The sequence below is a fragment of the Vanacampus margaritifer genome, chromosome 19 (assembly GCF_051991255.1).
Source record: "Vanacampus margaritifer isolate UIUO_Vmar chromosome 19, RoL_Vmar_1.0, whole genome shotgun sequence".
NCBI lineage: Eukaryota > Metazoa > Chordata > Actinopteri > Syngnathiformes > Syngnathidae > Vanacampus > Vanacampus margaritifer.
The window spans coordinates 5,134,807-5,162,640 of record NC_135450.1 but is presented as its reverse complement, the minus strand read 5'-3'; the positions used below and the strand labels follow the sequence as shown (position 1 = coordinate 5,162,640).

The following is a 27,834-nucleotide window of genomic DNA, read 5'->3' as shown; positions in this document are numbered from 1 at the left end:
CTCACTCGCACTCACTTACAGCCATTCACAATACAGGCATTCAAAGTGGGAAGACGCACCGAGAAAGATGAAGACAATTCTTTTTGCTACCACCTTGATGCTGATATTAATCGTCATCGTGGAAGTATCTGGCTATCCCATACACGAAGAAAAGGAAGGAGTTAAAGGTAGACACTCACACACATATTTGTAATGAAAAAAAAGAAGACAATTTTATCAACTGTTTTCATACAAAAGCTTTTTGTCTTATTTTCACTCAATGTTGTAATTGTGCCGACTCCAGCATGTTTTTGTGTTCTGCTGTGTTTTTTCTTTGCAGTTGACCCTTCCAATTTAAACGGTTTGGTGACAACATTGTTTTCTGATGACTTTACTTACGACCATGAACTTCCAAATGGTGAGCATAATGTAACCATTTTAGATTGTGAAATAAAGGCACAATTTCTCTATAATGTTACTTTGTCCAAATACTTTTGAGTTCCCTTTTTTTTTTTAATTCCCTGCGGAGATTTATAAAAGCATTTAAATATTATAATACTGTACGAATGCATTTCAAATGGGATGATCTTGAATCATGTCTTCTATTGGTGAAGGACACGATTATTATGGCCAAATTGATGTCGATGAGACCTACCCAAAAGGTGAGAATAATCAAAAAGCACATTAAGTCTCTTCTCCTATACACTGATGATTTTATTTAAAATTTCAAATCCTTGTGGTGACCTCTAAAGGAGGAGTGGAGTTCTACCCGCCTGACCCTGACAGTGACTTCACCTACCCAAGAGGTGAAAACCTAGAATTTTTTTTATTGTACATTTAGAACAGATATAAAATTTGTGATTAATTGTGAGTTAACTAGTAAAGTCATGCAATTAGTTCCAATTAAAAATTGTAATCGCCTGTCACCCCTAATTTTTAATCTTTTTTTAAATGAATTTATGGCAGTGAAATAAATTATAAATCTAAAAAGTAATTCTCTAAATTACCATTCATCTCTCCACTAGGTGTGACCATATGCCTGCGCTACTGTTTTGACCACAAGATGTCGCCCCACACCATCTTCACGCTCGGCCGGTTCAGCCAGACCCCTTTGACGCTGAAGTCAGACAACACCGGTGCCTTTTGGCTGAGCACAACCACCTGGACGACGAGGCTGGGGGACAACCAGTGGTCTGGGGTCAGAGACAAGGACGGACAGTGGAATAGGATGTGCCTCGTTGTCTACCCAAACTACAACATCACCATGTTCTACAGAGGGAGCAGTGAGAAATACTTGGCGTGGATACCTGAGAAAGTACAGTATCTGTCTATCTTTCTATATATCCATCCATAATTCTCAATATGGTATTTCATGTGTGTTCAGTATGTGTTCACTGGTGAGCCTGTGATTGCCATGTATGGTCCGGGTGGTCATGTGACAGACCTACAGATGTGGGATTACCCATCAGTGGACAACACCTACCAGTACATGACCAACGGCAACTACGAGTAAGTGCCCTGTTAAGTCATGTGACCTGTCATGATAACTCCACAACAGGAAAAGTCAACTAAATCCCCCCCTCTGCTTTTTTTCCCGTTGTCCCAGAGGCTCTGTGCTGAAATGGTCCAACCTCCGCTACAGGCTGACGGGAGCGTCTCGACTGGAACTTTATCCAGTCAAGTGTGGCAACCAACAGCCACAAAAAGAGGATGGGAACCTGGAGGGAACCTGGAGGGAACCATAGTAGGCTCAGAAGAATGAAAACTTGTGTTAAATGATTGTTTCATTTTCTTTTGCTCATTTTTTTGAATCACCAAAAGTTATCAAATAAAGGCATGGCATAAAAAAAGTTGAAATGCATTTTTTTCCATTGCTATATAACACAAGAATTACTAATATACAGCATGTCTTACAGGGTTAGCATCACTTCATAAAACTGTAACTCATCTAAAAATGTACAGTAATCATAAAAAATACTCTTTAAAATAATAAAATTTAAGAAATTACTTATAATTTAAAAAATGAACAAAAACTGATATAATTACATAATTTATATCCCAAAACAAAATATTGGACACATAAAGAATGACAATTTAAAATATTTATCTTAAATTAATGATATACATTTTAAGTAATATAAATATTATTATATTAAAAATATGAATTAGTGAAGCAGGTGCTTATGAAGTAGTTTAGGCCTACTGTAATAGTCAATAAATAAATAGGTCCAGATTTTGATTCCATTTTGTTGTAGTATAGAACAACCTGGACAATAAGAATAAAGGTCAAGTACAGACTACAGACTGTTGCATGTGTCCCCGGAGAATTATACATACGTAACATATGTTTGTTTTCCTGGTAATCTGACGCGCACTACACTGGATTAAATCATCATATGACTCGTTTACGTAACCTCTGATACACAGCACGAGTCCACTTCTCTGCCAGAAGATGGCAGCCCCGGCCACATGTGTGACTAAATTAAAAACTAAAGCCCATTCGCATGAAGGGCGTTTGGTGCTGCAAATTCCCCGGATGGAAGCGTAAACAAGATGAACGTGCAAGTCGAAGATTGGAGGCGCCGAGACGACAAGACTGATGTGATGTGCGCCTGCAACCAAAAAGAAGCCAAGACGCCCGAGACGTGTGTTTCCTTTCCGGTAGAAGATGTTCACGCACATGTAGTGGTGAGTAGCCTACATGATGTCTTATATCTCCCCTGATGTGTCTTTAAATTATATAAGATGCGACGCGTAGCGTTTGGCTTTCGGTAGATGAAGTGAGAGTTTCGCTATATAAAGGGAGCGATGGAGAGGGGAAGAGTGTATCACCTTCACCAATTTGACAAGACGCTCTTGGAAAATCCCGTTTGGTGCGTGAAAACGATTGAGCCACGAACATTTATTCTTGTGTGTGTTTGACTTTACAAGAGGTAGACACAAGCATGGTCACGAGGACCACAATGTAGCCCACTTGACCTCATCCAATTAAACAGAAAAGTGCAGGTATAATGTTTAACCAGCGATAAAGTAGGGGCATACCACATAGTAATCCATTTTAAATAATAGTGTTTTTATGTTTGCCCTGTATTAGATTATATAGGCGTCATGTTATCTAAAGAATTGCTCTCAGTGTAAATTATATTTGCAAATGTTAAACAGTAACTTTCGTTGAACTGACCAATATTAGTAGGTTTTTGAAGGTGGCATCTATTGAACGTTTCAACATTTATTTTGCAGAGAGAGGTTGAATAATTCTTAAGGCAACTATATTATGTTTTGATATATAGAATAAACATATATATATATATATATATATATATATATATATATATATATATATATATATATATATATATATATATATATATATATTAGGGATGCAATTCAATTCATGCACTTTTAAGGAACAATGATATATTTGGCATGAACTATAAATCCCAATGTAGCATTTTTTTCCCTCTAAAATGATCTGTCATTGTTTTTTTTTCTTTATTTTATGTGTCAGTATCAGTGACTACTCAAGAGTTCAGTACAATCTGAATAATAGTAAGGACTTGTAACAGTTTTGACATTTTCTCAAATTCATTCTAGCGCCGACCGATATGCATTTTTTGAGGCCGATGCAGATACCGATTTTTTGCAGAAAAAAATACCAATTACCGATTAATCTGCTGATTATTTAAAAAAATATTTCATGCATAAAATAATCCCCCCGCCCCACCAATTCCTTTTCAATGGGTGTCACTTACGCACAAACTTTTGCTATTAAGAATTACACTGCTTTGAATGCTAAGTCCATAATATGACCTTATCAACAATTTTAATTAAGTATACAAGGTTTATTGTATAGATTGTGTCAATAATAAAACCATCTTACTCGTTTACAACTAAGAATGGTTATTATCAAATATTTACTATTTGAAGGAAAAACACTCCTGAAGTTGAAGCTAATTTATGGTTAGCATTTGAATGGGATTCTCCCTTCGCTTTTAGCGCTAGGCTAGCAATGTTTTCTCCCCCAAAAAAAAAAAAAAAAAAAAAAAAAAGGCTAGCAATGTTTTAAAAATGAAGCATGTTTTGTATTTAAATATACAGTTGATGTAATTATTATTGTCGTGTGTTCAGTTTTACAGTTAACTCCAAATGGGCTTAAAGGACGCTTAGGGACAACAAAATAACCAGAATAACAAACGTTACACATTTGCTAGTTGCTAATGCTACGCAAGCAAAATGGTGCATTCAGGGCACTTTCACAGTGGGAAACGTCACTTTTTGTCGATTATAACGTTTTAAGGGCAAAATAATCGTTGTTTTGGCAGATGTTTGAAGGGCAATAATCGCCCGAATATAATCGGCGGACAATTAATTGGTCGAGCCCTAATTCATCATACACATATGAGAAATGACAACATCTATCATCCTGGCACTTCAGCTCACAGATCTCTCTGAAGTATTGCAGCAACTTCTTGAGGCTCTCAAGGTGGGGATGCGCAAAGTATGGCCCAGGGACCACAAACGGCCCGCTTCGTGCTTGAATCCGGCCCATGCAGCATTTATATTATCAAGAGTTCTTTAATATTTGCTGGATTTATTTAGCTGTTTTGGCCTTAAATATGGTATAATAAGTCTATTTTCTCTTTAAATTGGTTATTTAAAATTAATGAGTCAATTCTTTATTTTACCATTATTATTATATTATTTATTATACTACTATTTTACTTTTATTTAGAACATTGTAGGCCTATCGCACCTCATAAGGCGTACATGTAATTCATGCGCACCATGTCAGCTCTGGCCTATTCATTCTGCGCTAATGCTAAGAGACAGGAAGCCATGACGTTGGTGTTGACAAGCTTTTAGTGTGTAAAATGGCAGCAGGCCTTGTGATTTGTTTCCCATGGGGGAAGCCCTGACAGATGGGTGCAGGTGATTAGCTGGGTTGAGCAAAAAGTAATGGACCTGTACTGTGTGTGGTTATCATGAAAGGAGGGTTTGTAAAGGAGGCTTTTGGCAAATGACAGGTCTTTTTTAGATCTTCAAACAACTCTTTAGGAGTAGTATTATCCTCATTAGCCTAATTAGGTAAATGTAAATGTCGATAACATAAATAAGGCCTTTATTATGAAAATAACCACTTCATATTGTTTTGTTATTTGTTTTACATAATGTGACAGATATGTTCTTTGATGGAACATAAACCTAGAAAGTCGGCAGTTAATGAGCCAACCAGGATATTTCACCGGAGTACAGTTGGTATTTTCTTCTTAAAGGGGCACATTTAAGAACAATTTAAAAAATTGTTCATATGCAAATACAGACCCTTTTAAATTTTGTGTGTGAATATTTTGGAAAAGTTGAATATTTTCCATAATTCTATTAAAAAAAATAAACATAAGTATGAATTTGTTTATTTTTGCATAAATTGAGCTTCCATTTTATAAAACCCAAGAAAACAAGGTTTCAAAAAATTTGAATACCGTGAAGAAATAACCGTGCATACGTCTCAGTGTTTTGCAGGGGGGAAAGGATGGACTGGATGATATTTTTAAAATATGTCAGTCTTCAGTACTTTTTAGTGCTGTCATTATTGAATATTTTTAGAATAGATGAATCTATCGATTATTCAATCGATTAATCGACTAATCGGATTCATTTTAATTTTGCATTAAATTGTATTACAAAAGCATTTTTTTCCCTGATTACTGTTTATTAACCAGTGATTGGTGTTTATTCCATACTACATATTTGTATAGTATTTAAAAAAAAAGGTGGATTGATGTTATACTATGATGTTACCGATTCGGTCATTGTTTTCCAAAGTAAAACATATGTTTGCAAATGTCTTATTTTGATTAAACACACAAGATAATCAGTGTTCTTCCAATAAGGACTACAGAAATCAGTGAAGAATTACTGTTGATATGCTGAAATCCTAGGATTTGGACAATTTTAAATTAAAAAATGGCTCCAAACGATTACTTGATCATTAAAATAGTTGATAATAGATTACTTGTCGATTAATTTTGAAAGCTCTAGTACTTTTGATTTATTTGATGTGATCCTGCTTGCAGATTTAATTTCATCCCACTGTTTTAGGCATACCATGGGTCAAAAATTCCAACATATTCTCAGTTCTAAAGCCTTAGGTATAATATTGTCTCTTTTAATCTAGGTCGGAGAAAGTGAGCAAATGATTCACGAATAGCATAGAACACGCTGACTTCAAGGATGTGATTTAGATTTTAGGAGCCATTCAAGAATTGACTATGCCTCAGTAAGCAGCCATGTTTTTGTTTTAGACACAAAACAGCTCATTTAGTCAGTGGCGTCCGTGCCATTTCACATGCAATGTGACGCAGAGATAAAAAACACTCAAGGCAAATGTTCTGTTCATAAAATAACTAAATAATCGTATTTTTACTCGACAGCTGGCTGGGAACAATTAAGGAAGCTGATTCCTCCTTCTACCGCGAATCTCTGAGTAAAGCGTAGAAGACGTGGATCTCCCCTTACTTGTCCACTGAGGATTATATCACTTGCTTTGTTAGAAGCGACCTGCTGAGACTTCTGGTGTCTTCAACACACAAGACTGTGGCATTACTTTCCTGGGAACTCTAATCGTTTCTCAGATACACATCACGCAGAGCCGGAGACGATTACTGGAGAAAAATACTGGCTGCCAGGACATATACATGAAGGAAAAGCTGGCTGAAGTGACAGAGGTGATGGGTAACAAGAACACTGGGCCCCCTAAAGGTCCAGATACTGCAACTCACCAGAAGGAGAATGACGGCAACAGCAGTGTCACAGGTACTATTTAAAAAAATAAAAAAATAAATGAAAATGACATCAGAGTTGTTTATGACTGAGCCGTGATTGGTCGTTAGTTGTTGACTGAGCCCTGAGCAACTGTGATGTCATTTTCAGTCGACAGCAAGTGACAAAATGGCCGCCCCTTGAGATGGATAAACATGGGTGAATTTTGCTGCTTGACTCATATTTCACAAACACAATAATAATCATTGTGTGGTCACTTCCTGTTGGTATTACGTCACTTCCTGTTGATATCAGATAACTTCCTGGTCAAGCAGGTCACTTCATGTTGAAATTGAGACAATGATTCACTAACACTGGATTTTAAGAATATTAAGTTTGGGATTGTAACACAAGACAGAACAAGGGAAATGATGATCAATTATTTGATAATAATGGCAAAACAATTTATTCATAAATTCTTGGTGTACACACATTTAAAACTCTTTATCACAGCCACAAAAAGCACAGCAGATTTGTTCTACCTTAAACCTCTGTTTCATAAAGTCCCCACAAGGATAAACATCATTCATCACCTTAAAATGTGTTTCTTTAGCCTTCGGTGATATGGGTAGAGTAAGGTACCGGGTTCTAATTCTAACACTCATTTCTTGAGTATATTCTTTTAACAAATGTTTCCTTTTTATAGGGAATGAAAATATCTTGGAAGTAAGGCTACCATGTAAAAAATTATTAGTACATCTTTTATCTATAAGATTAACCTCGTCAATAAAGAGTGATGGAATCGTAGGTGTTCTTAGGTCATAAAGTAACAATTCTTTCACTATGTTTACCATAGCTTGTGGTATAGCGTGTATTGAATATTGTTGTTTCGTACATCTTAAATCAAATTTAGTGACAAAATCCTCAAATCTAAGAAATTCTCCTCTTGTATCCAACATAAAAAAACTAAGAAAGATAAAACAAAGATTTTCTTTTCACTAGAAAAACGTCTATTATTCTAGATAGGAACAGAATGTGGAGTAAAGTTATGATTATAAATCCGTTTCCAATACAACAAAACCCGCTGATGAAATTTTGATAGTTTTACTGGCAACTTAGTAACACAAAAATCACACCTTAACAAAAAATGTCCTTTTCCCCAAATAGTGATGTTTGTTTTTCCAAATGAAATAAAAATGTGTTTGATTTGTTGATTTAATTAAAGGATCCGAAATGTATAAAGAAAAGGCTGGGTATATAAATCTTGAGGGAATCTCAATTTTGGTTAACAAAATATGTCCGAAAATTGACAGATCTCTTTGTAACCAGGAATTAAGTATAGATTAGCTTCTTTTTTTTTCAACACTGGTACAACATTCAAGTTTTCTCTGGTTTTATAGTCTTTTGTTATGGTCACACCTAAATATTTCACCTCATCTTTCACTGGAATTCCATAGAAATCCGGTGGGTTATCATCTTGTATTGACATCAACTCACTTTTGTTTTTAAATTTAAATATAACCCAGATGCTTTAGAAAAACTTCCTGTTGGTATTAGGTCACTTCCTGATGGACCGATATCAGATTCTGACGGTATCACCGTATTGAAATTACAGCTCTAAAATGTATGTATTTAAAATAAAATATTTTGGGAAATAACCACTTTAGTGGGGGCACATACAACATATTACTGTAAAAAACATATTTGGGTTATGTATTTTTTCTTAAGGAGGTGTCAGTTACTTTAATTGAACACTATTTTGCCGTATTTCATCCATTTTGCTTGTCCAGTCTGCAGTTAACATGTGAACAAACAGTCATTTACACTAGCATTTCCACTAATGGGCAATTTAAGATTTTTAATTTAGTCTTCAGTTAACTAAACATGTCTGCTTGTGAGAGGATGCTATGAGTAGGAACCATGCTAGCTAGCAGCGTAGCCTAGCGTTAGCCTCCCAAGGTTGGGTGGGCAGGGTTGCCCACTGGCATGAGACAAGTCTGACCTTGATCCTTGAAATATTTTGACATAGTCATACTATATTGTGAAAAGGTGTAATTTAACCCTTTCATGCAAAAATTATGTTAACATACATCAATACTTTTTTTCTCAACAGTTTTTATTCTGTTTAAGCATGAACAAAAAAAAACACCTTTATTTTTTTTAAACATACATTTTTCAAGGAGTTGGTGACATGTCCACTAGGGTGGATAACGTGTATTTGAGCAACTGAACATGACATTAAATTGTGTACGCTACGTAAATGTGTAGATTGTAAAACAACCTGCTAGCGGACGACAACGCCATTATAGTCTTCGGCGCTCTCCGCCATGTTGAAATTTGAAAGGTTTTCTCATCTCGGAAACTCGGGTATCAAAATAAATTCCCAGTTGTCCAGTGGAAAATACGACATGAGGGGGCGTTCACCTACAATTTTCTACTCGACATGTGGTATTTACCATAATTTCGATACCAGATGAAGGCAGCATTATTCATTCCTTGCACGTACGTCACTTCTGAACTTCTGTCGGTCATCTTGTTGTCCGTCTTTTTTTTTTTGCACTTACAAACGTTGACCACTGGATGGCAGTGTATCTCAAGACTACACTAGTGTCCACTGGAGTGGCTAATGGTCAAAAGTGGCAAAATTAAATAATTATATCGTTGGAAATGTTTTAATAGCTGTCCACTGTAGTAACCACTATCCGTGAACGGGTTAATGCTTAATTAATTAATTAATGGATTATTATGCCTATATCTTTGCCAATTAAATCAGTTTCAAACAATTCAAGCAAAGCAAAACATCGTCATCATCATCATGCTGTCCCCTCTGAGTGTGCGCCAGGCTACCAGAGCATTAAGATGAGCAGGATGATCGTAAGCCCTAGAAAATTACTCATGGGTGCATGCCTACAATGTATCAAACAGTTGGAGATGGTAAGCTACAGTATGTTATGTATCATACAGCTTTGTTTCATAAGGCATAGTAATGGCTGCTGAGACAACAATTTTGCCAGCCATTTTAATCAGACATTACAATGCAAATAGTATCCTGGCAACATACCCGATCAAACACATGGAATTACAAATGGATTCAATGCTAGTTCAGTCAACGTGCTATTCTCGCTTCACAGCTATTCATCATTGTGACTCATACTTTCGTATTAGTGCGTCATCACTTTTGTGACACTTTCCATGAGGGGCATGTTTGCTCAGGCACAACACACACTTCTGATGTCATGGATGACATCGCCGCGTCATCACCAGGTTGATCTTCCTGCGGATGACAATGCTTCTGAAGGGAAACATGCAAGGCTTCACATAATTAATTGGACATGAGAAACAGCAGGTGAGTCTCAGAGGTGTTTTGTGTTTTCTGGTATGTTTCCAGCAAGTGTCTCCAGATATGGAGCGTCGAGCCTCAGCCCAGAGCTGCTGGCCTCTCTGCAGTCTCTTGGAGAAAACACTGACTACACACTACTGCCGCACTCGCTGCACCAGGTGGGTGTTTGTGTGGAAAAAGGGCAATGTTTTTTTCCCCTCCTCTATTCCTTCGGGAGCGTACGCTTTTACTAAGAGAGACCAAACAAGCATCTGGTGAAAGCAAACTGTGTCAGATTCCGAGGTACAGTTATGTGGTAGAGCTTGAGGATTGGATAGAGGTAACCGCTGCAACGTGTTATTGATCGAACACACCACTCGCTCTCTTCATTCACTCCACCACAGCTAGCACAACAACGTCCTTTTTGCTAGCTATTTACTGACAGGATCTCTGTCCCCTCAGATACTGTCTGGACCTTTTAAGTATGTCAGAGAGGCAGAATAGTAGTACTCCCATATTGAACACTATCTGGTGTAATTCTGGAGATTGATTTGGCTAGTCTAAACCTTTTCACTTCTTGCCTTTGATGAGCTGCTTTGTTGTTGTGGGAAGTTTTGGGCCATTATCTTTCTGCATAATAAAAGTTCTTCCCATAAGTTTGGTCACATTTTCTTTAAGTTGGCAAACAAAATGTTTCTGTAGACTAGGGTGACAATAATTTATCACCTGGTCTGGTGACCGGTGGTTGTGTTACTACTTTAGCTAATGCTAAATGCTACCTTGGTTGATAGTTCAACAGCGCTAAAAAAAAGTTAACGCACTCATTGTTATCCAACTTTTTTTTCTTGGTTCCGGCACATAACATTGGAAAAAAAGAAGAAGAATAAAGTTAGTTTTGGGTTAAAAAAAAAAAAATAAAACCCTTTTTACTTAATTGTTTTTATTTTTGAAACATTTTGATGTTGTGTTTTTTTAAAGCTAGCACGGAGTGTGCGACAACGGCTACACTACCTTTGCTGTCAAAAAATGCTTATTTACGGCATTTTTTTCTCCTGAAGAGAATACATGCGATGACAAACTAGGGTTGCCTAACTAATTTACAGACATTAACAGCAACAATGTGAAAATTTATCAATTTTGTGGTTTCTCAAAAACGGCTAAAGAAAAACATCTTGCAGATCATACTTGATAACTGGGCTTTTATATTTAAAATTAAATATTTTAAATATTTAACTTTTAACGTGCAACCACTGGAAGTAAATCAGCCAATAAATCAAATGTGACCCGCTCTGGCAAAAGGGTCCGCATGTCTCTTGGATTAATGTTGAGATACGGACAATTTTAGAGATTATTTTAAAGTTTCTCCACAAATACCCTCCTGAGGTCTCTAGTTTCATTCCCCAGCCACACAAAAGTTAAAATTGTAATACAAGTGTATGAAAATAAGCAATTATTAGACAGTATGCATCGTAACTAGGGTGTGTTTTTAGCCTAGCTGCTAGCTAGCTAGCTAAACCCGTTTTTCCTCAAAACGAGGGATTTCATCCTTTCAGCATTAAAATTGCTGTAACTTTCAAAATTTTTGAGGTAAGTCCATGTATTATATATAATTTTAAAGGGGGTTAAGTATAGTATTTGAAAATATAAATATCTCATTAAAGTTTTGTTTTTTTTGGCACATGAAGGAGGACCCTTTTCCTGTCAAATATATCAAATGACTGCTTACCAAATTGTTTTGATTATGTTTTCAATACAAAAAATGAGGTGTTAATTCCCTATAATTATAATTAAATCCAGTGTGAAAAATGTCCAACAAATTAAAGTTAAGGTTGCTAGCATGTGTTGTAATGCAGATCAACAGAATTGCCTCTAGTTGCTAGTTGCTGAATATGTTGATTGATCCTCAAAGTCCAATTTAAAAAATGTGGATTTCAAAGTTTAATCCACAACTCAACTAATAATTATGTTTTTTCTGTCTGTCTGTGGATTTGGTGGGAAGGGAACATAACCTTAATGCAAAATGTAGTTATCAAATAATTTATACTTACTTTTTACACATGACAATGCAGTGGTAAAAGATCTAGCAATACAAATACATCATTGTTAAACTCCGCTTAGCGTATTAGAAACAAAGGTTCTTATTTGGTCTTATCGACATCGACCTTCTGTTTTGCTATTTCTGTTCTAGGATAAATAAATCTGAGAAATGAAGACCAAAGAAATATTACCTTCAAAGAAGCATTTGTGTTGCTTTAGTGCATCACATTTTTCAACTCATTTGATGGATTATTATTTGAGGGAGAAGTCCAGGAGATTCCAACAATTGAAAAAAGTGTTTTTATTGCAAGCCACTTCATAGTTATGGTTGCTGTAAAGGTCATCATTACACTAACGTCATTAAACACAACAAATAGATCACAAATCAATGATAATAGATTGTTACTATAAAAAGGTAACAAGAAAATTTTATGCGAAATCTCAGCGTTAGTATTACACTTGAAAATTTTTACATTTTCATACATATTTGGGCATGGCTCATGAAAGTTGACTCACATGGTTTGCTTTTGTAGGCCACATAAAAGGGTGTGGCGGGCCGGATCTTGTCCCCGGGCCTTGAGTTTGACACCTGTGACATAAAGTAAAAGAATAATGAGCAAAACTTGTGATGCTCAAATATTTGAAAGTATGTTATAAGTAGTTGCACGTGACTTTCAGCTTCACAGGTCCACATGCTCTGTCTCACCATGTGCACGTCATCTTTGTGGGAATGGAGTGCATTTCACTTCAAATCATCATCTCGTGGCTGAGCAGCCTAATTTGACCAGATCCACAGTGCTCAGTCATGAGGGTTAAAGTTGTTGTTTAAAATTTCTCAAGGGTAAAAACCTTAACAACGTTTGGCGTACATTAAACATGTTTTTCGTTGTAGATCGCAGAAGCCTGCTCACTCCAGGAGGACTGTATCCTTTCAATACAAAACAAGACAGTGAACAATTCTATAGCCATCAGTGCGTTTTATAATACAATGAGTTAGGCACAAAATTTTCATAGAAAAATGATATGAATGGTCTTGGCATGGACTAGCAGATGGAGCTATATTGTGCTTTGTTTTACGCTGTCTAATCATCATTGACTACATGCTAACACACCAAAAGTGAATAATAGTTGTATACAACTTTGGTGGAAGGCGGAAACCCGTTGCATATCGCTAGTGTCGGGCTCATAAATCACAATTTCGCATTTTTAATATTTCTTCAAAAAGCTATGCTTTTAGTCAGTCCACACGTGGGTTTCATTGTTACGAATTATAAATAAATAACTCAAAACGGGTCAGATCAGTTTTGACCCAGTTCAATTGGGTTATTCAATTGACCAAAAAGTTGGGTCAAATGAATACCCCCACAAACAACCTCCAAAATCGGGTTGCTTTGTGGGTTGTTAATTTAATTTGACCCAACTTTTTGGGTTAAATAAATCGTTTCATTAACTTTTTGAGTTAAATAATTCAGTCGGTCAGTTCTTATTTGACCCAAATTAATTGGGTTATTCAACTAACCCAAAAAGTTGGGTCAAATGAATAACCTACAAAACAACCCCCAAAAAGTAAATTTGACCCAAATTTTTGTATCAAATAACTCAAAAGTTTGGTTGGTCCATTCTTGACGAAATTTGGGTTATTTTTTAACTTTAGTGTGCAAGTTCCGCCTCCGCATCCTCGATCAGCCAATTGCAAATGATTGTCATGGTTACCTAATAGAGGTCTGAAAATGTTATCTATAGTATGTATTTTATTTCATTGAACTTTAATGAACTAATGAATGGTGTAATCATCCGTCCACACATATTGTCACAAGGCAGAAGTTCCACCTACATACAATACATTCACCCAATCGCAGATGCCAGACACAGCATACCACGTCCACTCCAAAGAAGCACCTACAGAAAGCTCTCGTTGGTGATCAATCAAAAATTTATTAGATTTTACACCAATCTAAACGACTGGATCGGGACTGGACCATTTTAAGCATTTTTTAAAAAATCGGTGATCGGCTGTAATATCTTAATTTGGCCTAAAAATTATATAAAATAAATATATCCTACTTTCTTTTTACAGAAAAAGACAAGTTTTCCTGGATTAGTATGACAAAATTAACCATTGAATTAGAAAAGAAACTGACTAAAATAATAAGAATAAAAACTAAAGACAAAGCACTTCAATCAGAATTTCCCCACGTTATTATGGAAGCGGACTATTTTTGTAAGTTGTAGTCCTCTCATTTTTACCATTACTAATCAATAAATAGCATGTTTTTTTCTAAGGTATTTTATGTCTTTATATTTGTTTTTAACTACACAGTGGTTAAAAAAAAAAAAGTAACTCAGTTTCAGACAATGCAGTTCCGTGCGTTTCTGTTAGTGCTTTTAGTCTGAGGCCTTGAATGGGTTGAACCTCTTTAACTGCTGATGACAACAGACCAGTTAGCCATCCAACTTCTCCAGCTAGAGAAGCTCTACCATGAACGTGTGCTCTTCAACCTCACTGTCCTGCAGGAGAACTGGGGTACTGCAAATGCTGCTTTCTAATTGAGTACTTGGTGAAAATACAGATGCTTTTTTTTTCTGTGCTTGCAGAGAGCCGCTGCAAAGAGAAGGACGCTGAGAAATGTTTGCCCGCTGAAACGGACAACATCGGTCAGAAACACATTGAGACGCTGAGGCACATCTGTGGGACACACCTCAAGTGAGTCATCACAGCCTGTATACACATACTGAATGGCTCATTTAATCGCTGTTAGGGTACTGTGTTGTGCTGCTGAAGAGAAAATGTGAGTGTGCATGTAGTGCTTAATTGTGTTTTAATGGGTGTTCCTCTACTTAATTTGGCTAGTTGTAAATGTGCCTACCGGTATATGTGAATGTTTTATGGAACTTGTTATTTGCTGAAAAACACACTTATTAATTTTTTGGTGCTTTTTCTAAGAGGGCACTTATGATGGCGTATTAGGGCCACGTATAAATATATCTTTTTTAGAGGGTGGGGGCAATATTCAGAGAAAAAAACTTGCACATTTGAGAGTTTATAAAGTGGCAAATTTGCCACTTTGTAAAGTGCGAGAAAAAAACTTGTAAATTTGCGAGTTTATTAAGTGGCAGAGTTACGAGTTTCTAAAGTGGCAAATTTGCAACTTTGTAAATTGGCAGATTTACGACTTTATAAAATGGCAAATTTGTGAGAAAAAATTGTAAATTTGCAAATTTATAAAGTGGCAGATTTGCGAGAAAAAAATCTCAGAAATTTACAAGAAAAACACGTAGCGTACTACTCGGATGTTTTTGCCAATACTTTTCAAATAAGGAAATAAAGTCATTCCTTTGGCAGAGATTAACCATATGATGTTAAGCATTCGCTCTTTGAAGCATTGTGTACGGCCACTGGCCAGCAACAAAGACGCCTCACTTTGCGAAGGTCCACACCTTGAGGATCAAGCATTTAAGTTAATTTGTTAAAATGTATTTTTAGTTGTAAATTTATGTTTACAGAATTATTATTTACACATTCATACATTTTGTTTTTGTTATTTTTGTATAAGTATCTAAGTTGATGTGTCGAATCAGCTCCTCTTTGTTATTCACTAGCATTTACCTAATGTATGCTAGCATCTGATTGGTTAGTGTTAGTCAGCTGATGGTGGATCAGGAAGTGTTGTCGCTGTAGCTGCTGTGAATGACGAGTAAAGTTTAAATTTAAGAATGAATCCGTCTCCATCCTGCCTTTTCATTTTATAAACAGTGTCCCATTAACCACCAACGAATCCTCACATTAGACTATAGCTACGCTACGGGTATTTGTCGTAAGTTTCTGAGTTTTTTTCTCGCAAATTTGCCACTTTACAAAGTGACAAATTTGCAAGCTTTTTCTCTGAATATTACCCTCTGGGGAAAAAAATATACGCAACCCTAATACGCCATCGTATGCACAAGATGGTGCCAATTCCTTTTTTAAATTTTTTTAACAGGAAAGCAGGACTGTTCTCTGTTGAAGTGACACATTTCCACTGAGTGTAATCCATTTATTTGTCAAGGTATTGTAGTGTGAAATGAAATTAACCTATTTTGGGATCATAATTTGTGGATTCACCACTGTTGTAAAAAATTGCTCACCAGTGATGGGACATTGTGATGTCCTAGGAATGTTGTGAAGTGATCATTATAAAAAAAAGGCTTGTAGAGATTTAAAAAATAATAATAATAATGTTGCATATTTGAGTTATATTTACATTGATCATAATTTAAACACAACTCTGCATTGTTAATCAAACCAAACCAAAGTCGCTGAAACACCACATGGGTGAATTGTTTTCATTAAGGGGCAACACACAGCTGCTTAATAATGTGGATAAATGAAAGTGATTTTGCTGGTGGGCATTCTATTTGTTCAGTGGGAAAGATTGCTGAGAATTTAATTAAATTAACCAAAGAACGACAACTGACATTGATTTGTCGGATCCTCACTTATGACCATGCTGACTGATAAAGACATAAGTCACAGATCTATTTGCCACCAGACACTGTTGCGTACCTGCACGACATTCTGCTATGCGACTGTAGCCACCAGCCTAGCCTTCGGGTGCAGGTGGATCTGTTTCGGCTTCAGCAGAGAATACCAACTCTCGCTTTCAAATTTCTGTCACGTCAGCTCATTTTGATTAACCTTGTTTTTTCATACTTTTCTTTTCTATTTTTCCCTCATCATTGTCTGTGGATTAAGACCATCCCTTGGTGAGGATATAACGCTAATCAACATAGCAAGACAGAGCAAGAAAGAGGCGTCCCATCAGGGAAACGGTAAATCCAACTGATTCTTTTGTTGAAAACAGAACTGGAGCCATATAGTATAATGTTGAGCTACATTATCTATGATTGTGAAGCATTCCACAGCTGATAAAAACATGGTGGCCCTTCTTTGTGGGGCTACTGTACAATTTAGAAAGCCGAACAACTCTCTGCTTGACATATGAATTGAATATGTGCAATATGAATTCACATGTAATATATAACGTGAACCGTGTTCCACAGAGTTCAATTCTGGGGCCTCTGCTGTTTCCATTGTATGTGCACACCCCTGGGTTCCATCTTAAGAAAAATTAAAAATTGCATGAAATTAATGCCAATTTTCTATTTTAATTTCTAGTTCCTGATTGTAAAACAACCACAAGAGGGCAGCCGGTACTGGCATCGGTCCCCTTTGCAAGTACTTTGAAATGAGGCCTGGTATCGACCCAATACTGAAATACTGATACCTGGTATCGGTACTCGGCCATTAGTGATGGGTCATTTGTGAACGAGCCGCTACAAAGAGCTGGCTCCGTCATTTTCCCTCTCTTTCTCTCTCTCTCTTCCTATGTCGCTCTCTCTTTTTCACATGTCTGAAACGAGGTTTAGCTGCGCTGCTCAGAGAGGGAGAGATGGGAAGAGAAAGGGGAGGGGCGAGGGCATCCGTGCTCCGTGTCTCAGCCAGTCAGAGAGAGAGAGAAAGAGGAGGAGAAAACAGAAGACGAGAGTTGAAGTATTTAGTTTTTCTGAATGCCAATTTGAAATAAAATGCGGTATTTTATCCTGGACCTGGTGAGTAGCTTATAATGTTTGTTTTGTTGCTGTTGCCTTTAAATTACTGCTCACTATTTTTGTTATTTGATTGTTATTTTGATTGTTATTGGTTGAAGTATTAATTTTTTTGCTTATTTATTGTTTGTAGCCTTTTTATAACTTTCAATAAAATAAACAATATTTTTCTTTGCTTGATAATTGTTGCTATTTGCAGTCAAGAGTGCAATATTTAGTTCACCAAGTCATTTATCCAAATTAATGCTAAATTTGTCGTAAATATTTCAACGAAAAGCTAAAATTAAAAGAGCCGTTTGAGAGCCAAAAAGAGCCAGCTCTATTCACTGAGCCGATCCAAATGAACCGGATCACCCAAAAGAGCTGAAGATCGCACATCCCTAGTTTTATGTATGTATCATTATGCCTAGGGTTGGTCTGTTTTTGAATCAAACCCTCTGAAAATTTGCATTATCGCGAATCCTCTAATGTAATAATTCAGCCGTGTGTGCATGTAGTGCTTAATTGTGTTTTAATGGGTGTTCCTCTACTTAATTTGGCTAGTTGTAAATGTGCCTACCGGTATATGTGAATGTTTTATGGAACTTGTTATTAGTTAATTAATTTGTATTTGTTTTATGATTAGGCTGCAATAGGTTTTCTGTAAATAATTGTTTTTAAACATGCATTTGACATTTTGTCAAAATGTATATATTTTTATATATTTTTTATATTTACTTGATTGAATAATGTGCTAATTAGAAATACAGTACATTCAGTAGAATAATAAAATAAAAATGGGGGGGATTACATATTTCACTTTTTATATTTTACCCTGGTTTACGAGTGACCTGTTCTGTCTGATTAAAACATCAAATAAAGCCCTTGACCACAAAAGCTGGCTCGACATTGTTCTAGCCGTTTTCTACACCATCCATCCATCCATTTTCTTGACCGCTTTTCCTCACAAGGGTCGCGGGGGTGCTGGAGCCTATCCCAGCTGGCTTCGGGCAGTAGGCGGGGTACACCCTGAACTGGTTGCCAGCCAATCACAGGGCTTCTACACCAATTCACCAAATAAATAATAGTTGATATTAAAATATGGAGTGGGTGTAAATAACTGAGCTGTATATGAATACAAGGTACTACATTATTTAAATCATTTTTTGTTGTAGTTATGTGAGTAAAAGCCATTCATTATTTTTTTTATTTTAGGTGAGCTAATGAAATTAGCCATAGTAAATTAGCCTTAAATACCCAACAATTTGTCCAAGAGTTGCTGTAATGTTGATATTGTGTGTCAACAGCATGCAACCCTGAAACAACAAACGAAGATGACGACGAAGCGGGAAGGATGAAGTCCAAGTCAGGTCATCCTAAGAATCCTAAACAAACAAAATGTGAAGAGACGCACGATGAAGTGAAGGACGAGGAGGAGGAAGAGGAGTACGAGGTGAAAGTTGAGTGGCCAGCAGGAGTCCCGCAGGCGTCAGACACGGACTTGGCCAGACTTTGCCATGCGGATGGGGTAGGAAAGACCTTCTCGCGTTCTTGTCACTGTTCCTTTACTCATACATGAAATTCTATGCTATTTGTGCAAACCAAATTGCAGCCCGCAGCCATTCAGCGTTTGCTGGGACTCTCCCAGCGTTTGCTCCCTGAGTGACATCATCCCCAATTTCTCATTTTGAGACACATTGGGAGTATGCTGTCTTACTGAGATGGGGCCAAGACATCATGTCTTGTCTGCAGGGCGGGGAGCAAATCAGCTGTTTCTAAGAAACACATTCACAGTATTGCTACATAACCCAGTGTAGCTTTGGCTGGGTGGAGCCATGCTGAATTGAATGAACAATTGAACAAGGCCCTTTACTTTAGTGAAGAACCACATTTTAAAATGTGAGTACTCACACGTACAACTCTACACAGAATCAGAATAGCCTTATTGACGGACGGACAGATGGACAGATGGAGGAATGGATGGATGGAGAGCTAGCAAGCGATTTAGCTTGCTTGCTAGCTTAACTCACTTAGTAGGTAGGTAGGTAGATCGAGAGCTAGCAAGCGAGCTAGCTTGCTTGCTAGCTATCTAGCTCACTTGCTAGCTATTAGATAATTAGGTAGGTAGGTAGATAGGTAGATAGAGAGAGAGAGCTAGCAAGCAAGTTAGCTTACTTGCTAGCTATCTAGCTCAATTGCTAGCTATTAGCTAGGTAGGTAGGTAGATAGCAAGTTAGCTCGCTTGCTAGCTATCTAGCTCACTTGCTAGCTATTAGGTAGGTAGGTAGGTAGACAGACAGACAGACAAGACATCTGCTCAGCATACAAGTTTTAGCATTTCCATCGAACATCATGGTTGTAGTTGTCACACTTATGATATGGTGTTGTGTGAAAGTGGCCACAGTTTCTGCAAATTGTACTTCACTAGGTTCTGTTGTAAAAACAAAGCTTGTCTGTCCTGAGATCAGTCATCAACTGAGCAACATGTAGGCCAGCTTGGTCAAACCATAAGCAGCAGGTGGCAACCTTAACATACACTGCATAATAGCTTGCATTGAAACGCTGTGCATTTATGGGCTCTCACTCTCAGCACAATACGACGTTAGATGTGTGTGCATGATGTGGCCTTTATTACAGGATATCTATTTTTAGCAATCAACATTTATGCTCATTGAGTATATATGACCTACATCATGATCTCACCATGCATTTTATTGTTGACTTTCAGACCACACTGAAATTGTGATGTCTACTTTATCTCTATAAATGAAAATAGGGTATATATATGTAGATTTTTCATTTAACTTCATTTTATGAATTCAATCATTATCTCAAGACATGCAATATGCTCAGTCACAGTTGGTGATGAGACATGATGCGGAGTACAAGGCTGTGATTTACTGGCCTGTGATGTCAGCACTCCAGATATATAAAGAAATGACATCGTTTTAGAGTTAGCAGCATATGCTGCAGGCTGCATCATATTATTTCTGCACTATGGACACGGGTTAAGTCTTTTTGTTGTTGTTGTTGAGTGTCAAAGCCTCTGCTGAAAGTAACTATTACTGCCCCCTGATGGACAAAAGTCTAAGTACACATAGCACACAGTGGGGATAGCGAGTGAATCATTTGAATATGAAGTGTAGCTTAGCAATTTTGTATCTTGGTTATTTGGCACTCTATTCAACATGGATAGTGGAAGTGCAATTAAACCACAAAATGCCAGCAAATTAAGTTGAATTTTGCATTAGTTTAATATTCATAAATGTATTTCCAGCAGCAAGGTGTAAAATAACTACGAGTACTGTACTTTGCACAGTAATTGAGCGGTACAGTATTAAGGTGCTTGGATTGTGAAGATGACATCACTCATGTTGGCTGCTGCAGCTGATGGTTGAATGTAAACAAACAACTGCTGTTTTCTAACAGCAATTCGTCTGCTTATCAAATACCTGGAATTAAACACTTTCAGTTATGTTGTGATGCAAGATCCAATATTATCTTGCTTGTCTTTCAAATGTAGAGTCTTTCCTCTGATGGCCTGGTTTCCATTCTGAAGAGGAGAAGAGCATCCCTGGATGGACTACCGCCCCCCAACAATATAGACATCAAGATGAACGCCAATCGCAAAGTCCGCTTCACTGAGCCGGAGGACGGCATCGAACAAGGTTAAATTTTAAACCACACCACTTTAAATCATTTTTTGTCTGTTTTGGGGGGGGGGGCTTGAACAGATTTATTAAATTTTTAATTTGATTTGATTTGACAAATGGCCCCTGGGCTGTAGTTTGAACACCCCAATCATGCAGCGTAATCTTTCAAAGGCACCCAAAAATCGCGCATTTACTGACTTCATGCCCTCTTCACATCTGTGTCTCCAATATAGACGAGGTGGGCGGAGACTCCTGCTTGATCCTGCTCCTGCTGTGTCTGGTTACCGTGGTGATCAGCGTAGGTGGCACCGCGTTCTACTGCGCCTTGGTGGACACGTCGTCCAACATTTGCAGCGACTTCACTCTCAACGTCGACTTCTACCTAACAAACGTGCGGAGTTTCTTCCAAAGACTCGGACATTGGCTGCCTTATGGGACATAAGAGCCATCATGTGAAGTCTGAAGCAGTTTGGAGTCACGGACAGAAAAGGAGCATTTTTGAGCTTATCATGATTTGGAAATTTGGGTTTCAATCTCAGCGGAACACCAAGAGGTACAATGTTTCAAGTCAAAAGGTGATAGTCGACTTTTGCTTGTGTGGTTCGTTTATCGTAGACAAAACCTCAGATGGGTCTTGCAGCTTTCACTTGTGCCCGTATTTTAACATCAATACTTGTTTAGTCATTTGTATCATGTTTGTGTGTGTTTTTTTTTATCCTTTGTTCCAGTTTCTGTTGTGTTTGCCTCTGCACTGATACAATAACAAAGTTGACATTTTTAGGATTGCATGTGTTTGTTTTAAGAACAATGGGTTATGCTTTTTTATATCCATTTTATTTGTTCTGTTCTTATTCCTGAACAGGGCTGAATATCTACATCAAACACAGGCTTTCGAAGGAAGAATTTCTTAGTACCAGTGGCAAAATGGACTTTGTATCATACTATAACCATTAACACAGTTGATACAAATTTGTTTCCCCAGAACATGCATGCAAAGTAAATTAAAGACTCTAAATCACGTGTCCAATTCCAGTACCTCGGCCAAGATCTGGCCTAGCACATTTCACTGCAATCAATTCTCTACTCATGTTTCTTGTTTGGATTTGTGTGAATGGTTGTTTGTCTATATGCGCCCAGTCCAGGCTGTATCCAGCACCTCATTCAAAGCCAGCTACGATATACTTTTGCGACGCAAGGTATGGAAAATATATGCATGGATTGGTTTAACGTCACAGGCTTGTACTAAACAGAATGAGAATCAAATTACAATGACACATGACATACATGTGAGGACAATATGGGATAATGGTCATATGTGCCCATAAAATACTAATCGGGTCCTTAAATTGTGTTTGTACTCTTAAATGCTCGGAGGTCCCCATTCAAGGTTTATCCATGAAATTCATGTTCATGTGTTTGGATTAATATGAGCACAATTTGTTTACGCGATAATACCAAAGGAGCAGTGCAGCGCAAATGTAGTTACAAAGATGGTGAAAGACGTACATAAGATTGACTTTTCTAGACATGAAATGAAGTTGGACTTAATTTAAAATATATGATGTCATGTCAACATAGGATGTAAATAAAATTTACAATAAAGGTTTACAATGTATATTTTAACTGTAAGCCACGTGTAAAGAAAATGTTCTATCAACATATTGTTGGCAATTATTTTATTTTTAGTAGTGGGTAAAATCATGTTCCTTTACCCACTGCCGTGTACTTCATTGATTACCATATTAAAAACCAAATTGCTTTTGGGTTCCAGTGGTTGAGTGATGAATGTTTTTTTTCAATCAAGTTCGAAGACTGTTAATGAGGAAATTTTAAGATCCATCAAATGAATGATACACTTTGTGAGTTTAGGAAAAGTAGGGATGAGCAGGTTTTTAAAACTTTTAAAACACTCAGGAATGAGGTCAATAGGCTTATTAAGAAGCAAAGGAAGAGTTTTTCAATGAAAAGATATCAGAGAACAGGTCCAACCCCGTCAGATTCGGAAGTGTCTGAAACAGACAGGGTTTAGTAGTAGGATTAAAACTAAAGCTAAAAACATCCATCTTGATATCGGAGGTTCACTTGTAACTGGAACTGCAATGTAGCCGCAAGGTGGCACAAGCCAGTGTCTTCTTGTGCCGGTTCCAAGCCCGGATAAATACACAGGGTGGTGTCAAGAAGGGCATCCGACCTAAAACTTTGGCTAAATCAAACATGCAAATCAAATACAGTATATGACTTCCATACCGGATCGGTCAAGGCCTGGGTTAACAACGACCGCCATCAGTGCTGTTGACCTACAGGGTGCTGGTGGAAACTGGACTACTGTTGGTCGAAGAAGGAGAGGAGGAAGGTGTGTTCGTAGGAAGAAAGAGAAGAGGAGCACCAAGAGTCTAGGACTGAGAGTAGGGACTTTGAATGTTCGAACGATGACAGGAAAAGGTAGAGAGCTGGTTGACATGATGCAGAGGAGGAAGGTGGACGTTTTTGTGTGCTTAGGAGACCAGGTGGAAAGGGAGCAAAGCTAGAAGTTTAGAAACAGGGTTCAAGTTGCTCTATCATGGTGTAAATAGGAAGAGAAATTAAGTAGGAGTTATCGTGAAGGAGGAGTTTGTTAGGAACGTCCTGAAGATAAAAAGAGTGTCAGATAAAGTGATGAGCCTGAAGCTAGGAATCGAAGGTGTGATGATCAATGTTGTTAGTGGGTATGCGCTACAGGTAGGAGGTGAGCTGGAGGAAAAGGAAAACTTTTGATTGGACCTTGATGAAATGATACAGAGCATCCCTAGAAGTGAGAGAGTTGTCATTGGTGCAGACTTCAATGGACACGTTAGTGCAGGAAAAAGAGGTGATGGGCAAGTTTGGTGCAGAGGAACGCAGAAGGACAGCTGGTGGTTGACTTTGCAAAAATAATGGAAATAGCTGTCGTAATACTTTCTTCCAGAAGAAGCAGGAACATAGGGTGACCTACAAGAGTGGAGGTAGGAGTACACAGGTAGACTACATCTTGTGTAGACGGTGTAATCTGAAGGAGATCAGCGAGTAGTGGTGGGTGAAAGTGTAGCCAGACAGCATAGGATGGTAGTGTGTAGGATGACTCTGGTGGTGAGGAAGACAAAAACGGCAAAGGCACAGCAGAGGGCGGTGTTGTATGACTTTCAGGAAGGAGTTGAGACAGGCTCGGGATGGTCAGGAGGTGCTTCCAGATGACTGGACAACTACAGCAAATGTGATCAGGAAGACAGGTAGGAAATAAGGAGACTTAGTGGTGGAATGAGGAGGTGCAGAAATCGATCCAAAGAAAGAGGTTAGCTATGAAGAAGTGGGACACAGAGGACTGAAGAAAGTGGACAGGAGTACAGGGAAATGCAGCGTAGGGTGAAAGTAGAAGTGGCAAAGGCCAAACATGTATGGAGCCAGTTTCAGCGTCGTAACGTAACAAGCCTCAACAGCGTCACATGACGTCAAACACTGCACGCGTCGGGCACCGCCTCCGTTTGACGTCTTTGCTACAGTAACCTGTCAGACGGGTCAATAATGTGGCTCAGTCTGAACAGGGCCAGATCGGATTGGGACACTTTCTAAAAACAGTTTGGACAGTCAGCCCTAAAAATCGTATTTGAGGAGGAATCCGATTTGCCTGCAGTCTCAACGCAGCTTTATTGACAATTCCGAGATGATGTCACAAGTCAAGACGGCAGTCAATTTGGTGAAGGAAATCTCGCTGCAAATTGAAAAGCACTGCACTAGATTGTAGTAATTTAATTTGTGAGGATTATTTTGATTTGAAAATGTGATGAGATAATGTTTGACTACTATAACAAACGGTGTGACTTATAATAGTCATGGGCAAAAGCAATACAATTCGCCGTTTGTTTTCACTACATACAGGCAGCATTTGAATTGCTTTACATTGGGGAAGTATCAGAAATGCCCGGATGTTTGGAATTGTCAATAGAAGTTTATAAAAACAAAACAAACATTACACACGCATGTTAATAATAATGATAATACCACACAGCTAAATGTAATAGTCTTGTAGCATAGATATAATTTACAGTATGGTTGCTGCAAAAAGGAAAAAAAACAGTAGCTAATTGTCTATGAATTATAAAAAACGTTAATAACTTACACGGGTTGCGATATTTTTGCAAAAATGGACAGCCTCAGAATCATTTGTTTAATCCACGTTTCAAGCTTCAGTGTTGCCTTTTTTATTTATTAAACCTTTCATTACCTTCTACTTTAGCATCATCTACAGGTCTGACAAAAGAAGGAAACGGGACTGCAACACTGCTGAGGTTCACCAACAGCACCTATGTGTGTTTTTACATGTATTCATCTTCCCTTATGTTGGATGAAGACAAACGTGAACAGGATGACAGAGCTTTCAGAGGAAGACATGAAAAATGGCTGTTTTGTTTCATTGAGGAGCAATTTCAACCGTGTTGGAAGATGTGTTTAAAGCACTTTGTGAATACTCTTTTCAAAGGTCAATACCAGGGGTCAGCAACTATTTTCAAATTGAGAGCTACTTCTTGGTTATAGATCTATGCGAAGGGCTACCAGTTTGATAAGCACAAAATAAAACACAATAAAATAATAGCATTTGTAATCACCAAATAAATTCACAAAATAGGCTATATTACCCCGACACATGTATATAAATTAAAATACAGTAATTGTAGGAAATCTTAATTGGTCGTCGATCATGACACGTTATAGACATGATGTGTCTCTCAATTATGGCTAGAATTAAAAAGTGATACATTAAAATGAATTTTTATAAGACTTGCACATTTTCGTTCCCCTGTTTTAGTACAAACAAGCAATATAAAGTTAGAATACAAACATTCTGTATTAAATTAATCACAATCGTCTGTTAATATGTTGTGTGTTTCATTTAAAAGAAAGGTTCATAAATAAATTCAACATCCATTTTTGTTTTCAATGTAAACTGTGGTTTACTCCAGAAACATGCATACTGTCAATGTGTATGTTGAGGAGCTGTTGCATCAAAAAGAGCACCCTTCCCCATAAATTAGGATTAGGAATAGCATAAATTTGTATTTTACTATTACAGTCCTTTTCTCTTTTGCATAACATTTTATATGGTTTACTCACTGACCTCTTCACGCAATTTTTGGAGCGGGAAGTACCACCAAATACACAAACCCCTTAAATTACAGTTTCCTTCTCTTAATTTAAAGGAAACCAGAATAGAATCAGGTAGGCTAGAGTTCTCTACATGAAAAGCATTTCCAGTGTCTTTAAATACACGATTGTCATGTCTTCTGGTGAAGAGGCGATATTCCATATTATGTCATAAGTGTCATCTGTTGATTAAAGGTTATAAATAAGTTCTTATTTGCTAAAAGATAAATTATTATAGTAAAGTGCAGAGGTGTGGACTCGAGTCATGTGACTTGGACTTGTGTCAGACTCGAGTCATGAATTTGACGACTTTAGACTCGACTTGACAAAATGTTAAAAGACTTGCAACTCGACTTGGACTTGACCAACAATGACTTGTGACTTCACTCGGACTTGAGCCCTTTGACTTGCTTCTTCCACTAAAACAAAAAGATTAAAATGTATGTTAACGAGTAAGTTAAGCACGTGTGTGTATGTGCGCGACACAGTGCCGTCGTTGAGACATGTCAGGGAAACCGCAAAGGCGCAAACAAACACACGCTGCCTACGTTAAGGCAAACTTCAAAATAAAGCTGACCAAATAATACATTGACACCAATGCAAAAGCCTTGACGGATTTTACTTTGAAGTCTGCCTGCATGGTGGCGGGAACGCCAGCTTGACTACTTCTTTTTGACATTTGGCTTGCATTATCGACGTTTTTATTGAAATGACATATTTTCCTACCACCATTATCATAATGCCACCCCGAAAATATATTAACTCTTTCACTGCCACTGACGTTTAAAGACGTCAAGTAAAAACCTACGGAGCACTGCCAATGACGTCAAAAGACGTCATCCAATGATTTTTTATTTTTTTTTTAAACGGGTAGAGGAAACCCTTCCGCATGTCTGGTGAAAGTTTCCAGCCTGTCTGTTGTGCCTAATGACTATTTTTGGCCCCTAGAGGGCAGCGATGACTCTCTTTTGACAAGATCGGGTGGGCGTCAGTAGAGGCGGCGCTAGAGCGTCGAGCAGGAGATGAGAATGGAAGACAAAGGAAAAATGGCGGCCGGTCGCGAGGAGCTCACGCCCGAGCCGTTTTTTTCAAAGACCAAAAGCATCGCTGAAAGAGCACATTGTTGACGACGATGATCATCATCGATGATGAAGATGAGGGTGGTGACTCCGTGGTTGGGAAGCATTGACGCGGCAGTAGAAGACGTTAGATGGAGCTAGATGGAGGAGGGAACGGGCAATGGCGAGCGTTTGCAAGCAGCTCTACACTTACAAGATGAAAGGCATCGACCAACGCTAAAATAGTACATTGATGACGACGATGATCATCATCGATGATGATGAAGGTGAATCCGAGCTTGACGGCGAA

The 27,834-nt window shown here is 37.7% G+C and overlaps 2 protein-coding genes across 2 annotated transcripts; both read left to right on the top strand.

Annotated features, from left to right (window-relative positions):
* Nucleotides 1-1,755, top strand: LOC144039009 (uncharacterized). The gene is made up of 7 exons (XM_077551847.1): nt 1-167; nt 320-397; nt 594-641; nt 732-785; nt 1,005-1,294; nt 1,364-1,488; nt 1,586-1,755. The coding sequence occupies exons 1-7, from the start codon at nt 68-70 to the stop codon at nt 1,722-1,724; spliced, it is 834 nt and encodes a 277-aa protein (XP_077407973.1). The 5' UTR covers nt 1-67; the 3' UTR covers nt 1,725-1,755.
* A 657-nt stretch (nt 1,756-2,412) lies between these two features.
* On the top strand, nt 2,413-23,082 carry cnstb (consortin, connexin sorting protein b). Its single transcript, XM_077553319.1, has 10 exons — nt 2,413-2,667; nt 6,411-6,792; nt 10,127-10,236; nt 12,987-13,017; nt 14,532-14,618; nt 14,690-14,798; nt 16,827-16,903; nt 18,967-19,187; nt 21,183-21,327; nt 21,546-23,082. Exons 2-10 carry the CDS (start codon nt 6,675-6,677, stop codon nt 21,752-21,754), a joined length of 1,107 nt encoding a protein of 368 aa, XP_077409445.1. The 5' UTR covers nt 2,413-2,667; nt 6,411-6,674; the 3' UTR covers nt 21,755-23,082.
* Nucleotides 23,083-27,834: the final 4,752 nt, after the last annotated feature.

Excerpts from the sequence above, each read along its gene's own strand:
- LOC144039009 (XM_077551847.1), top strand. The coding sequence starts at position 68 with ATGAAGACAATTCTTTTTGCTACCACCTTGATGCTGATATTAATCGTC. Across the intron at positions 168-319 it reads AGAAAAGGAAGGAGTTAAAG|TTGACCCTTCCAATTTAAAC; the intron begins GTAGACACTCAC and ends TTTTCTTTGCAG. Across the intron at positions 1,489-1,585 it reads ATGACCAACGGCAACTACGA|AGGCTCTGTGCTGAAATGGT; the intron begins GTAAGTGCCCTG and ends CCGTTGTCCCAG.
- cnstb (XM_077553319.1), top strand. The coding sequence starts at position 6,675 with ATGAAGGAAAAGCTGGCTGAAGTGACAGAGGTGATGGGTAACAAGAAC. Across the intron at positions 6,793-10,126 it reads CGGCAACAGCAGTGTCACAG|CAAGTGTCTCCAGATATGGA; the intron begins GTACTATTTAAA and ends GTATGTTTCCAG. Across the intron at positions 19,188-21,182 it reads GACTTTGCCATGCGGATGGG|AGTCTTTCCTCTGATGGCCT; the intron begins GTAGGAAAGACC and ends TTTCAAATGTAG.